Source organism: Somniosus microcephalus, chromosome 3 (genome assembly GCF_052327205.1).
Source record: "Somniosus microcephalus isolate GS21.2 chromosome 3, FLI_Smic_1.0, whole genome shotgun sequence".
Taxonomy (NCBI): Eukaryota; Metazoa; Chordata; class Chondrichthyes; order Squaliformes; family Somniosidae; genus Somniosus; species Somniosus microcephalus.
The window spans coordinates 36,936,046-36,949,757 of record NC_140989.1 but is presented as its reverse complement, the minus strand read 5'-3'; the positions used below and the strand labels follow the sequence as shown (position 1 = coordinate 36,949,757).

Here is a 13,712-nt window from a genome sequence, read left to right as displayed (position 1 = left end):
CTTGCATACTTACCACTCCACACTTGCACCCATCATTCATCTCTACACCTTACTTCCAGGTGCCTCCGAACGCCGCAGACCTCCTCCACCCCAGTGGGGTTCTCCGAGGTCGGGAAGCCTTCACTGTGAAGGTAAAATGGCACTAATCCTTTTTCTGCCTGTTAACTACCTGTTAACAGGCAGTTAAAAGGATTAAATGCCTTTCCTGCCTCCAGGAGACGGGACTCGAAGCTGCACATCTTCCCGCCTCCTGGCAAAAGGGCACGGAGGCGGGATGGGGGCAGCTTTGCCATCCGCCCCCACTTTCTCCGAGTTTACCGGCTGTCCCGCCTCCATGCCCACCTCCTAGGGGCTTGGAAATTCCAGCCCATAGAGTACAAAAGCAAGGAAGTTATGATGAAGTTTTATAAAACACTAGTTCGGTCTCAACAGCAGTATGGTGTCCAATTCTGGGCACCACGCATTAGGAAGGATGTCAAGGCCTAAGAGAGGGTGCAGAAAAGATTTACAAGAATGGTTCCAGGGATGAGGGACTTCAGTTACGTGGATAGACTGGAGAAGCTGGATAGACTGGAGAAGCCGGGGTTGTTCTCCTTCGAGCAGAGAAGTTTGAGAGGAGATTTGATAGAGGTGTTCAAAATCATGATGGGTCTAGACAGAGTAGATAGAGAGAAACTGTTCCCATTGGCGGAAGGGTCGAGAACCACAGGACACAGATTTAAAGTGATTGGCAGAAGAACCAAAGGCGACATGATGAAAAAAAATTTATGCAGCGAGTGGTTAGGACCTGGAATGCACTGCCTGAAAGGGTGGTGGAGGCAGACTCAATCATGGCTTTCAAAAGGTAATTGGATAAGTATCTGAAGGAAAAAAAATTGCAGGGTTACGGGGAAAGGGCGGGGGAGCGGGACTAGCTGAAGTGCTCTTGCAGAGAGCCGACAAGGGCTCGACGGGTCGAATGGCCTCCTTCTGTGCTGTAACTATTCTATGATTCTATGAATAGCCTCAATAACCCATTAGTAAATACAAGCTTTGGAAGGGCAGCGGCTTTAAATCATAAAGGAAGTCAATGCCCAAAACAGATGGTTTACTCGGTGTCCTGGTGGAAATGGAAGCGTTAGACAGCCAATGTTACTTTCTACGCTAGCAAGCTTCGATGCTGGGGATGTTGGCCTGAGCAAGAACACTGACGTTGGTGCGCCTATCCTGCCAATGGATTTGCAGGATCTTGCGGAGGCAGCGTTGGTGGTACCTCTCAAGTGCTTTGAGGTTACTTTCTAATGTTACTTTCTAATTACTATAGCACATCACCAAGTTATTGACATTCCTATCTTGACTGGGAGTCCTGGTGCAAAGCATTATATGTCCCATATTGACACCCCAGGTTGGAAGCTTGATGTTTATCTATAAAATCTGATGTGCACACTGTGATACGCAAAAAAGTGAACCTGACCAGGAAGTGTGTGAGGACTTCTGTAACTTCTGTAGAGATGCTGCAACACAAAGACCTGTTGTGATAACAGAGGCAGTGTGGAGTCATGCAAATTGTTTGCTCTCAGTTAGCTGGCTGTGTACATGCCAACATAGGAAGCTACCACAAAGTAACCAACAGCTTCAAAAAAAAAGCTAACACCCCACCGAAAAAAGCTGTGGGCTCCAAATATAAATGTAATGACACGCGAAGGCAAGGAGTTAGACTGAAAGTGCAGTGGGTCGTAGGCTTGTCATACCTTAACATGCAGCTACATCCTTATCATAGAATGACATAGCACAGAAGGGGACAATTTGGCCCATCGTGCCTGTGCCGGCTTTGATTACTTTTATTGTAGTACACAAAGGTGGAGTTTGGAGCAGTGGTGGATTTAAAGTCATTATCGTATTGCTGCTTGTGGGAGCTTGCTGTGCGCAGATTAGCTGCCGTGCTTCCTACGTTACAACGATGTCTACACTTCAAAAAGCACTTCATTGGCTGTAACGTCACCTGCTGGGTGTCCCCAGGCAGCTCGCGGCGAAGAGGCTTGGAATTTCGGGCCGCTACGCAAGGCCGCACTTAGACCTGGTTTTCCAATTTTGCAATGGGGGCCTCGAGCAGGCGGTGGCCCCTTATTTCCCTCTGCAAAGGGCCTTAACGCCTGTTCCACACAGGCTCTGGGTGCCTGCTTTTACGCCTGTACCAGTAATGAGCGTGCACTTCCTGCCCACCATAGCGGAGGCTGAGGCGCTCGCTTAGAGCCTGAAAAACGGGGAATGGTACCATCGGACTGCTAAGCCAGCCTGTGTACACAGTGGTGTGACTAAACGCAATAGAGTGGCTTTTCTCCCCCACAGAATCTTGATCTCTTTGAAAAAGAGGACACTGAATTGTGATAATCAGCTCAACAAATCCTGAAAAAAATACTCCAGAGCCACGAACCCATTTTCATGAAAGTCTTGGCGTTGTATCTTCTTGTTGGCAGGTGGTCGGGTTTACTGCTGCTTTTTCCCAGTGTCCGTGGCGAAGGAGCTGTTTAAATAAATCACTCTGATGGCCCCCTAGCCGTGCTGTAATTTTCTAAATTGGATTTGCTGCCTCAACTAGTTTATTATAAATTGTATAATTGTAAGCCTTGTTGGGATCCGACAGGTTCATTTACAAAACAAGCAAAGATAACCACATTTTTGAGTTGATAACTTATCACTACTTTGTGGCTTAATCAGAATGCGACCAAAAAACTAGGTTATGTGAGGGTTATTCAATCAGTGGTTCGCCCCAGTTGTCTCATCCGACCATCACCTCAGCAATCCCGAGTGCTGCTGTGTGTGTCAGGCGAGTCCACAAAGCAACAGAACGTGAAAGATTTGATAAGCAGTGAGCACCAGCGATATAACATCTCAACACTGCGGAGGGAGGGCTGATTGGAATATAATTCTGGAGTAGCATTTGATGAAAGGAATACTTTCAACAAACAAACTTATTGTTTAGTTCAGAAAATAAAAAGCAGAGATAGCATGTCACAATATAATAGCTCTTTCAGTTTGACTGACAGCTACCTGTTCAGAATGTTTTAAGGACACCAAATCCTGTATCGGTTATTATTTCTGGTTGAAGTGTGGCAGTGTATCTATCCTAGCAGCGTGATAGTCAGTATATTCGTGTATTAACTGTTCAATCATCATACCTCAGTGATTTACATTAGCTGCGCAGTCAGTATCCTTTTCTATTTATCCATTATCAATAACACAGTCAGTATGTTCGTGTATGTATCCATTATAAGCAATGCAGTTAGTTTTACCATCCATATATCGTGATATAATCAATAAAGCTGCAAATATATTCCTTACTAGAGGGGCAGTCAGTATATTGTGTGCGACCTTTATTAGCACCAATCTATCCGTGCTCAGTATGTTGTCTGTTAGTGCGTAAGTGTACATGTTATTTAATTAACTTCTTGTTTAGTTATGTCACCACATGTAAATTGTAACCTGGACTTGTCGAAATCACTCCATTTATTTATTTTTTAAATTATGAATCCGTTTAACCCTATTTCTCAGCATGTTGCTTATGATCCAGTTCTGTTGAAGAACGTGGTGTAGTCCTGTTGCACCAAGATACTGTCTGGTCTGATGCTCTTCCCCTAAATCCACAGGGAATGTTAAGCTGTGATGATGGGAAGTATTATACAGTCGGGGGCCTAGAAATTCGTCCCGGGCGGTGGCGCAAAACGGGTGGTATCGGATCGGCTGCCCGTTATACACAGCACCTGATATTCACTTCCAATCGGTATTTTACCACCGCCCGAGACGAATTTCTAGGCCACCATATTTTTGAATGTGACGTGGAGGTGGAGTTACGTTGTTACATCTTTCACAAAGGGCCCTGTATTCTGTCACATCTATTTCAGAAGTTGCTTCAGCTCCAGAACTTCAATACATTGATGGCTGTTGTCGGAGGCTTAAGCCACAGTGCCATATCCCGCCTGAAGGAAACGTGCTCGTACCTTGCTCCTGAAGTTACAAAGGTAAGGTAACCAGTGTCATAAAAATACAAGAAAGGATGGATAAGAAATGGGCACTTGGTCTGTTCCGTCTATAGACCACTTACCATCTGTCCTATAATTTACTGCGCCAACCCCACTTAATCTCCCGAATGCTTACTGTTACAAATTTCAAGTCCTCCTTCGATATTCTCTTAAGTTCAGGAGTTTGCTTATACTGGCTAATATCTAGTTATACGGTAACATAACTCAGAGGGATGTAACAATGGGATTTTGTTATATGTACTGGATATCTTGATTTTATTCCATGTTCCCATGCATCCGTCTCCAACCTTCGGCAAGGCAGACTGATTCACACTTTAACAAGACAAGGCCAGATATGATCTGCAAACTGGCTTATTTACAATTGTTAAGTGAACAAATAGGTAAACATTTGAAGTAGTTCTCACCACAATACAACTTGATCTTGTATCCATTTTCATAACAAATGAGACAATAAATTATGCCACCTTGTCCCTTTTATCAGGTTAAAAACAATATACTTTTCTTGGACAGTCTATTTTCCCTGAAACCTGCTCCATTATCTAAGCCTAGGCTGGCTTTCATCTTAAAGGACACTTGCGTCTTCTCTGCCTCACTCAATAGCCTTTAGTTGGATCTGATCCTGAATGTGCCTTTCACTTTTATTTTGTTGCTTCTGAGCACAGAAAATTAAGAGCCACACATCTCACTTCTTCCCCATCCAGGCATTTGCCAGTAGGCATGTCAATTAAAGTGGCTACTGCCCTGCAGGCTGGAGGCCGAGCCAGATCACCTTATGCTGTGTGTATACATGACTTTGTTCATGTATTTATTATTCAAAATATTTAAAATATGTATTCAGTTCCTCTCCACATCTTATATGTGAATATCCACTGGAAGCACTGAAATGAGGTAACAACTCCCCTATTGTGAAGCAAGAACTACAATGCTGGGATTTCTTTTAATAAGTAGGCCCCTGTTGAAAACTCTGGCAAGTTGTTTTAAACAGAAAAGTTCCCACTTTAATGATTTAATGTGAGCTTCTGCTTTCAGAGTTAAAAAAATATACTTTTCTTTTTAATCTTCTTTCCCATCACTGCTTTCTTCGCCAGGCCTGGAATGAAATGACTGAGCTGGTCTCTTCAAATGGAAACTACTGCAACTATCGAAAGGCCTTTGCCGAATGTGAGGGCTTTAAGATTCCAATTCTGGGCGTTCACTTGAAAGACCTAATCGCTGTCCATGTAGCTTTTCCAGACTGGATAGATGATAATAAAGTGAATATTGTTAAAATGCAGCAATTGTACGTTACATTTAATGAACTGGTTTCACTTCAGGACGCAAATCCTCATTTAGAACCAAATATGGATTTAATACACCTGTTAACGGTAAGTTCATATCAGTTGAGAGTGTGTGCATATGTATGTATGTGTTTATGTATTTATGTGTGTGTGTGTGTATTTATTTATGTATGTGTGTGTATTTATGTATGTGCGCGTGCATTTATGTATGTGTGTATGTATGTGCGTGTGTGTATGTATGTTTCTATATGTATGTATGTGTGCACGACTATCTCGCAAACACGACAGTAGCATTTAATATGGAACACATGGAAAAAGACCCAACGCCCCTCCCCATTGGAAATGTCAGTGTTATCTTTGCTTTAAAAAGTGGGAGTAGTAGATCTGGCTGAAGCTTCCTCATGGCCATTTTGGATACATTGGGGTCGATTTTCAGTGCCCCCAGCTGAGCAGGAGCAGGGTGATAGCACTGCATAGGCTGTGGCGCTGAACTTACGCCCTCTTCCCGCTCCAGATACACCCACCATTTTCAGGCAGTTTCAGGGCGGGCGCCTCATTAAGATATGCAAATCGGGGATCATAATTACAACGCTGTAGTGTGAAGTCTAAGTGATCCTTCGAGGCACTGCTAATTGTGTGTTTTGTGCAGCTTTCCCTGGATTTATATTATACAGAGGATGAAATCTATGAACTGTCATTACTCCGAGAACCAAGGAATCCTAAATCGATGGTAGGTACAGACTTTTCATTCCTATTGTAGTCTGACCTTGTGGATGTTTCTATACATTTGATGCTGTTGCTAACTTTCATGGGCATCTTTGCCGTTGAGCTGAGTAAACAAACAGACCCTGGAATTCCTTAGTACATAGACCTGAGTTATACTGGGATTGCACCCACTGGTCCCCTCCAGTGCGGACCCCACCCGGGTTTGCGGGGGGGGGGTCACTGGGACGGTGCCTAACTTGCATGGGGCAGGTGGCACTGAGGGCGTTTCTCCGGTGCCCGCTTGCCCCATGTAGCTGGGGAATCTAGTCAACGCCTGCTATTTGGGAGGAGGGGGTTGTCCTGCTTTGCACCCCCCTTCCCCCCTCCCACACTGACCCTGGCCATTTCCTGCTTGTCTCCCTGTGCAAGGGGCTGATCAAGAAAACTTACGAAAAAAATGTCCCCTTTCCTCAAGAGGATAGGCCACTTTCCTGGCCGGGACTCCTCTGGTGGGACCCACTTTTGCCCGGCACTCCTCCACTCAGTTGGTGTACCGACATCCAGAAATAAGCCCAGTCCTGACTGAGACAGGCCAGCTAGAACTCCCAGCATAGGGAACCTCCCACCCCACACCCACCCCACCCCACCCCACACCCACCAGCTCTTCCCTCATGACGACATTCGAATCTCTGCCCGTCCCCCTTCCAACTGCTGGAAACAGCAGAGGTCTTGTGCAGCTGTTCCACTGTGTTGCCGCAATAAGTGTAGTTTGAAGATATTAGAGTGACTACCAGTTAGAAGGGGAAGCTAGATAAGTACATGAGGGAGAACGGAATAGAGGGATATGTTGATAAACACCTGTTAGGTCGAATGGCCTATTTCTGTGCTGAAATACTCTAATACTATGTAACCCAATGTCGTACAATGATGTAATACAATGCAATACTATATAAATACAATGTACAGGAAACTTTGTGCTATCCGGCACCGACGGGACCGAGCTGTTGCCGTTCCCTCAAAACTGCCGGACACACCAGCGTTAATGTTGAAGCATACGGAGCTTTTCATCTCCGTATCTGACAACAAACACTGTTGCTTAGCAACAGCTTCTAAACAGTCGTACCTTGGAAGCGTCTCTGTAGCTTAGCAACAGCTTCAGAGAGACTTTCCAGAGCCTGACTGTTGGAAAAAAAAGCCACGAGAAGAAAAAAAAACTAACAAAACGGCTCCTGATTTTTGCCGGTGGCTCGAGCTTGCCGGACACTTAACCTCCGGATAACACAAAGTTTCCTGTACTGTAATACAATGCAATACTATATAAATACAATGTACTGTAATACAATGCAATACTATGTAATGAATTTGGCTTGATGTGTTACAGCCCAGTACCCCAACCACTCCGAACAAACCTGTGGCACTTGTAGATTGGGCACCTGGACTGACACCGAAACCAGATCCCACTGTCATCAATAAACATATCCGCAAGATGGTTGATGTAAGTATACTTAAAAGAAAACAGTTTCAGGAAAACTCTCATCCATGGTGTTGGTTTAAGTATGTTTACTTCTGAATTTCCCAGTGTTGACTGTGTAATCTATTGATCAACAGCCGAATAGAGTGCAAATGTGCGATTTCCTTTTTTAGTGAGGTGAAGGTAATTTGAAGCAGCTCAGCACTCCTGCTCCAGGTCAGGAGCACTATTTTTCAGGGCTGCAAATCCTTCCGCTCGGACCTGACTCTATTTCCCGGTCTCCTGAAGGTGCTGATGCATGCTGGGGCATCAATCCATATTTACCTGCAGCCCGCCAGGAATTCATTCCTGTGTGAGCCAAGTGTCAGCATGGCGGAGGGGGAGGGAGAGCGGAATGACACATGTCTGAGCCTGATCCTGTCCTTATGCGATATCAACAACAACAACAACTTGCATTTATATAGCGCCATTAACGCAGCAAAATGTCCCTAAGGCGCTTCACAGGAGCAATTATCAAACAAAATTTGACCCCGAGTCACATAAGGAGATATTAGGACAGGTGACCAAAAGCTTGGTCAAAGCGGTAGGTTGTAAGAAGCATCTTACAGGAGGAGAGAGAGGTAGAGAGGTGGAGAGGAGTAGGGAGGGAATTCCAGAGCTTCGGGCCTGGGCACACGCACTTCCTTCTCAGCACAGATAGCTGGTTTGTGATCAGGAGTGGAAACTTTTGCTGATATCTCCCCCCCTCCCCCACCTCCTTCTTACTAGCCCAGGGACATTGAGATGAATTATAGTGCCTGTACCTGGCTGACACCCAGCAGACACAGCATAGACTAGGGGCAGGACTTTCATTCAGGAGTCGGGTTGGAGGCAGGACTACAACTTTCAGGGTTGTGGTCCCGCCTCCATCGAGATGCGGCCAACCCACGCGATTTTAACTTGATTGACCTTGTTGAGCCCGCCCAGCGGGCTCAGCAGGCCAATTAAGGGCCACCCGGCAACAGGTGACGTCACGGACTGAAATTTCATCTGTCAAGAGGTTTTGACAGATGAAATATCAGTGTTTGAAAGCTGTTTGAAGCTGTCAAACACCGACAGTCTTACTTCTAACCTGAGTCCTTCTCCACAGACTCAGTTAGAAATCTCTCCTGCACAGAAAGCTGCAGGCTGTCACTTTTGACAGTTCGCAGCCATTCTGCTTTCTGTGCTGGTGAGATGAGGGACTCCTGGGACCTAAAGGAAGGAAGGCTGAAAAGGTAAGAAAAGGTCATTTAAACTTCTTTAATCACTTTAGACACACCAAACACACTTACCTTTGCGCTCATGCACACATCACTCACCTGAACACCGACATCTCGACCCCTGCAAGTCCTTCAACCCGACAGCCCACCTCCTCTAACTTGGCGTGGTTTGGAGCCGTCGGTAATCCCACACTTCAACCTTAAAAATAGGGATTAGGCTAAAAACTGTTAATTGGCACTAATCGCTTCCCGCCTCGGGTAGGTGGGTCCCAGTGCGGAGCGGGTACCCGCCTCCTTTGAAACTGGCATGGAGGCAGGTTTGGGTGCGGGATGGGGTCGGGACCCCTGATTTCGGGATTTTAACCCCCCCACACGCCTCCAATCCTGACTCCATGGCCCAATGAAAATCCTGCCCTAGGAATCAACCTGCAAACTTCTGGTCTGTATGACTCGGTACCCTACAGGTGATGCATTTACCCATTAGGCTGTCAGGGGAGCAAGTTCATTACTGAGTATTGTGGGTATTTCAAGCTAGTATTAATTGTCCAACACATTAGGCATCCCATAATAATAAACCAAACTCATCAAACTTATATTGCCTGAGAAATGCCCGCTTTAAACCATGACCCCATTAACTAGTATCAGCTGTGTGTGTAGTGATCGGGAGATACATTGGCCTAAAGATTTGTGATGCTGCGCCCCTTTAACAGGCGTAACACGGCTGCCGAAGTGCCCAACATGGCGGGCTGTCGGTGCGCCACCCGCCATATTGTTTTGGGAATCAAAAAAGATGACCAGAGTCTGCGCCTGAAACAGGCATATGCAACTAAAAGGCCTAACGCCTGCTCAATGCGGCCTTTACCAAATTGGTTTACCTTGAACGCAGCCTAATCGCTAGCTCGACCCTTCCTCCTCTCCCGATTGACCCTCCTCTCCCGATCGACCCCCCCACTCCCTCTCCCGATCGACCCCCCCCACTCCCTCTCCCGATTGACCCCCCCACTCCCTCTCCCGATCGACCCCCCCCGCTCCCTCTCCCGATCGACCCCCCCTCACCCGATTGACCCCCCTCTCCTGATCGAACCCCCGATCGACCCCCCCACTCCCTCTCCTGATCGACCCCCCCTCCCGATCGACCCCCCCCCACTCCCTCTCCCGATCGACCCCCCTCTCCCAATCGACCCCCCAATCCCTCTGCTGATCGTTCCCCTCTCTCAGTCACCTCCCTCTCTCCCGGTCGACCCATTTTTGCAAGACCTATCTGCGTCCCCGGCAGCGGCCCGAAATTCAAATGGTCTTCACTGGCGAACTGCCCGGGGAGGCCCAGCAAGCATTTGCAGCTCGCCGGTCTGATGTAAATGAGGCCCAAGACCCAATATCGGGTGGGCATCAGGCCTACCCATTCCAAGGCAGGGGTCAATCCATGTGCCCAATCCGTGTCAGCTGGTGCAAACCCAATTTCTAGGCCACTGTGTGTCAGATAAGGGGAAGATGCAAAACCTCTTTAAATACCTGAAAAGCAAGCAGGGCTTTGTGTAACACCAGAAATTCTCAAGACTTCTGGTTGTCTCACGAATTTCCTATTCAAGATGGCTTGTGTAAACAATGAGGATTGAACCATCTCCCCTATTCCATGCATTTTAGTTTTTTTAGAGAACTGATTGCCACCTTCTTTCGGTCCCTCCATGCTTCAGTATTTTGTGAGTGAGCAGGCAGGTGACCTGCTCTCAGGCTTCCTGAAATCTTGCTCAGGATGGGGAGGAACAGGAGAGGAGGTGGATTGTCTCATTTGATGACCTTATTTTCTGGCTCTGTGATGGAATAGCCCCTTCACTAATTCTTGGTTTCCTCTGATGGCCTCATCTGAGACTGAGAACTCACTATATGGAGAGTCCCAGGTGTAATCTTGTATCTCAGTTCTGTTTTGATGCAGTGTGTTTGAGTGGAATTTTCTTTGGAATTCCCACAGAAATATTGCCAATGGGGCACTTTGACACAGTACAAGGATTTTACCTAACTAGAGAGCTTCTCCTAGATTTCTCTCAACTGTGTGTGCTTTCACATCACTCTGCACAGAGCACTGTGTCCCTGAGACTAGGGCCACATTACTTGCTTGCCTTCATTGTTTTTATCAGCCATTTTGTTAAGAAGCTGGTCCGTTTTTGCTGCGGTATTGTTTTACTTTATTCGTTTGTTCTGTCTCTGCTGAAAGCTTATTAGAGTTTTTAGTCTGTATTTAGGAACTATGACCACGATCACGATGGTTACATCTCACAAGAGGACTTTGAAAGCATAACTGCCAACTTCCCATTCTTGGATTCCTTCTGTGTGTTGGATAAAGACCAGTAAGTGCAACATCTGGGTAGGCAAATTGCCAAATTATTCTTTTGCTTATTTTTTTGGTTTAACTGCTCATAATTTACAATAAGCTCATCCTTACAATGGGACAACTTCGTGGAGTCATAGTCACACCAGAAAGACCATACCTGACTACAGATCTTCTCCTATACAACTCTCAACCAATACCCCTTGCAAAAGGGTTTCTTACTGTAAACCGATAATACAGCCACCTCCAGCCAGAAAAGGAGAACAATTTGGCCGTGATTTTCTCGATCGATGCGGCTTGGGAGCGGGTCAGGTGGCTTCCGAGTTCCAGTCCCGCCCCCCACTACATCCGGCCCACAGACGCGATTTTGCGTCAATTGGCTTTGTTAAGCCCGCCCTGTGGGCTTGCCGGCTAATTAAGACAAAGCTGGTCAGATGACGTCATTTGATGATGCGTCATCTGCCAGTTTTCTTAAAGGGACTACGCACAATTTATGTTTGACAGCTGATTTCTCAGTGTTTGACAGCATTGAGGTGCTGCAAACACTGACAATCACTGTACAAAGGTGAGCTCTTGCACCCAGGCTCTCCAGTGACTCCCTCCTTAGGCTAGAACAGATGGCAGCTGCAGGCGAGGTGACAGAAGCGATCTGTCATTGGTGAGAGAGAGGTTCTCCCAATGAGGTGGGACTACACATACAATTCAAAACTTGTTAACTACAGAAAAGTCTAAATGCATTAAAAATGAATTTCCCAACATTTTCTTACCTCTGAAACTCACCAGTGCACCATTGGATCCTTCACACCACTTCTGCAGCTGTCATCACCCCAAAAGGCAACTAGAGATGAGCAATAAATTCTGGCCTTGCCAGCGATGCCCATATCCCGAGAATGAATAATAAAAGAAAAGTACTGAAAAGACTCTGGCAAATACAAATGAAAGTGCTGATGTGGTAGAGCTATTTTTCACTGGAAGAAACATTGAAAAAGGATCAAACATTCAATGAAGATTGGATGAGATTTGGAATGGCAATTCATGTGGAGAACGTGCAAGTCACAGTAAAGGAGGAGGTAGTAGAGAAATTGGATATGATAAAAATGGATAAAGAGGAGGTACTCAAAAGGTTGGCAGCACTCAAAGTAGAAAAGTCACCTGGTCCGGATGGGATGCATCCTAGGTTGTTGAGGGAAGTAAGGGTGAAAAATTGTACAGACTCTGGCCACAATCTTCCAATCCTCCTTAGATATTGGAGTGGTGATAGAGGACTGGAGGATTGCAAATGTTACACCGTTATTTAAAAAAAGGGAGAGGAATAAACCAGTCAGCCTTACGTCGGTGGTGGGAAACTTTGAGAGACAATAATCCAGGAAAATTAACTGGCAATTGGAGAAATAATGGTTAATAAATGAAAGCCAGTACAGATTTGTTAAAGGCAAATTGGGTTTGCTAACTTGATTGAGTTTTTTGATGAAGTAACAGAGAGGGTTGATGAGGGTATTGCAGTTGATGTTGTGTATATGGACTTTCAAAAAGTGTTTCATAAAGTACCGCACAATAGACTAGTAAAATTTGAAGCCCATGGGATTAAAGGGGCCGTGACTGCATGGATACGGAATTGGCTAAGGGACAGAAAGCAGAGAGTAGTGGTGAACAGTTGTTTTTGCAGACTGGAGGGAAGTGTGCAGTGGAGTCCTCCAGGGGTCGATGTTGAGACCACTGCTCTTTTTGATATATTATTTTGATCTGGAGTTGGGTATACAGGGCATAATTTCAGGGGGATGGGACTAATTGGACAGCTCTTTCAAAGAACCGGCACAGGCACAATGGGCCGAAAGGCCTCCTTCTGTGCTGTGTCAGTCTATGATTCTATGAAGTGCAATAGTTATAAACCCACACTGGTATCTGTGAACTGTCTAAATAATTGCCATTTAGCTTAACTCTACCTTTTATTAATCCCCAGCTTGTTGAGTTTTAGTAATGGCTCAAATTGTTTTTTTTTACTGATTTTATCATTTACTTGTTTTTTTTTTTAGGTCCAATTTTCCCCTTGATTTTTCTCATAGATTTTGACACAAAAATAGAACATGAAAAACACATTTTTTAACGTGGTGAAGTAAAAACACCTAATGATCCTTCATCTAGCCAGAAAGATCCCACAGTCCCCCATTGCCGAATCTAATTGCACCTTCAGTAATTCCAAGGTTTTTGTTACCACGGCTGTACTCCGGAGGTCACTCCATGTATTGGTTCCTCTGGGTGAAGAAGAACTTCCCCACTTCCTGCTATCAGTCCAAAATTTGACTTTTGCTACTTCGAACCTGATTACGCTCTGATATTGTTTTCATCTGCAGTCGCAATGTTTTAATTAAAAATATAAAACTAAGATAAAGATACAAAAACTGCTGTGAAGAAGCTTCCATTCCAACAGATACAGGCCTAGAAATTCAGTGCCCTTAGCGCCGATTTTGCAGCGCTAGAGGGCCTAGCGCTGCAATTGGCGCCGGTTCCTAAATTGCCTGGGGCCCTTCCACGGCGGTAGACCGGTAGCGCTGCGCCGGCACCGATGACGTCATCGGTGTGCGCAGCGTCCCGGTTGCCGTGGTAACCCGGCCCCAAGCCGAAATTCAGTTGCGCCCGCCTCGCCCGTGGCAGGCGCAACTAAGACTCTGGCAA

General features: G+C 45.8%; 1 protein-coding gene across 2 annotated transcripts in view; it reads left to right on the top strand.

Annotated features, from left to right (window-relative positions):
* Positions 1-13,712, top strand: part of rasgrp3 (RAS guanyl releasing protein 3 (calcium and DAG-regulated)) — a 115,717-nt gene that overhangs the window by 72,740 nt on the left and 29,265 nt on the right. For both annotated transcript variants that reach the window (XM_085980083.1, XM_085980089.1), the window contains 5 exons: positions 3,882-3,998; positions 5,108-5,383; positions 5,946-6,026; positions 7,383-7,496; positions 10,943-11,058. In XM_085980083.1, the coding sequence (XP_085836209.1) occupies positions 3,882-3,998; positions 5,108-5,383; positions 5,946-6,026; positions 7,383-7,496; positions 10,943-11,058 (704 nt within the window). The remainder of the gene's footprint in view (positions 1-3,881; positions 3,999-5,107; positions 5,384-5,945; positions 6,027-7,382; positions 7,497-10,942; positions 11,059-13,712) is intronic.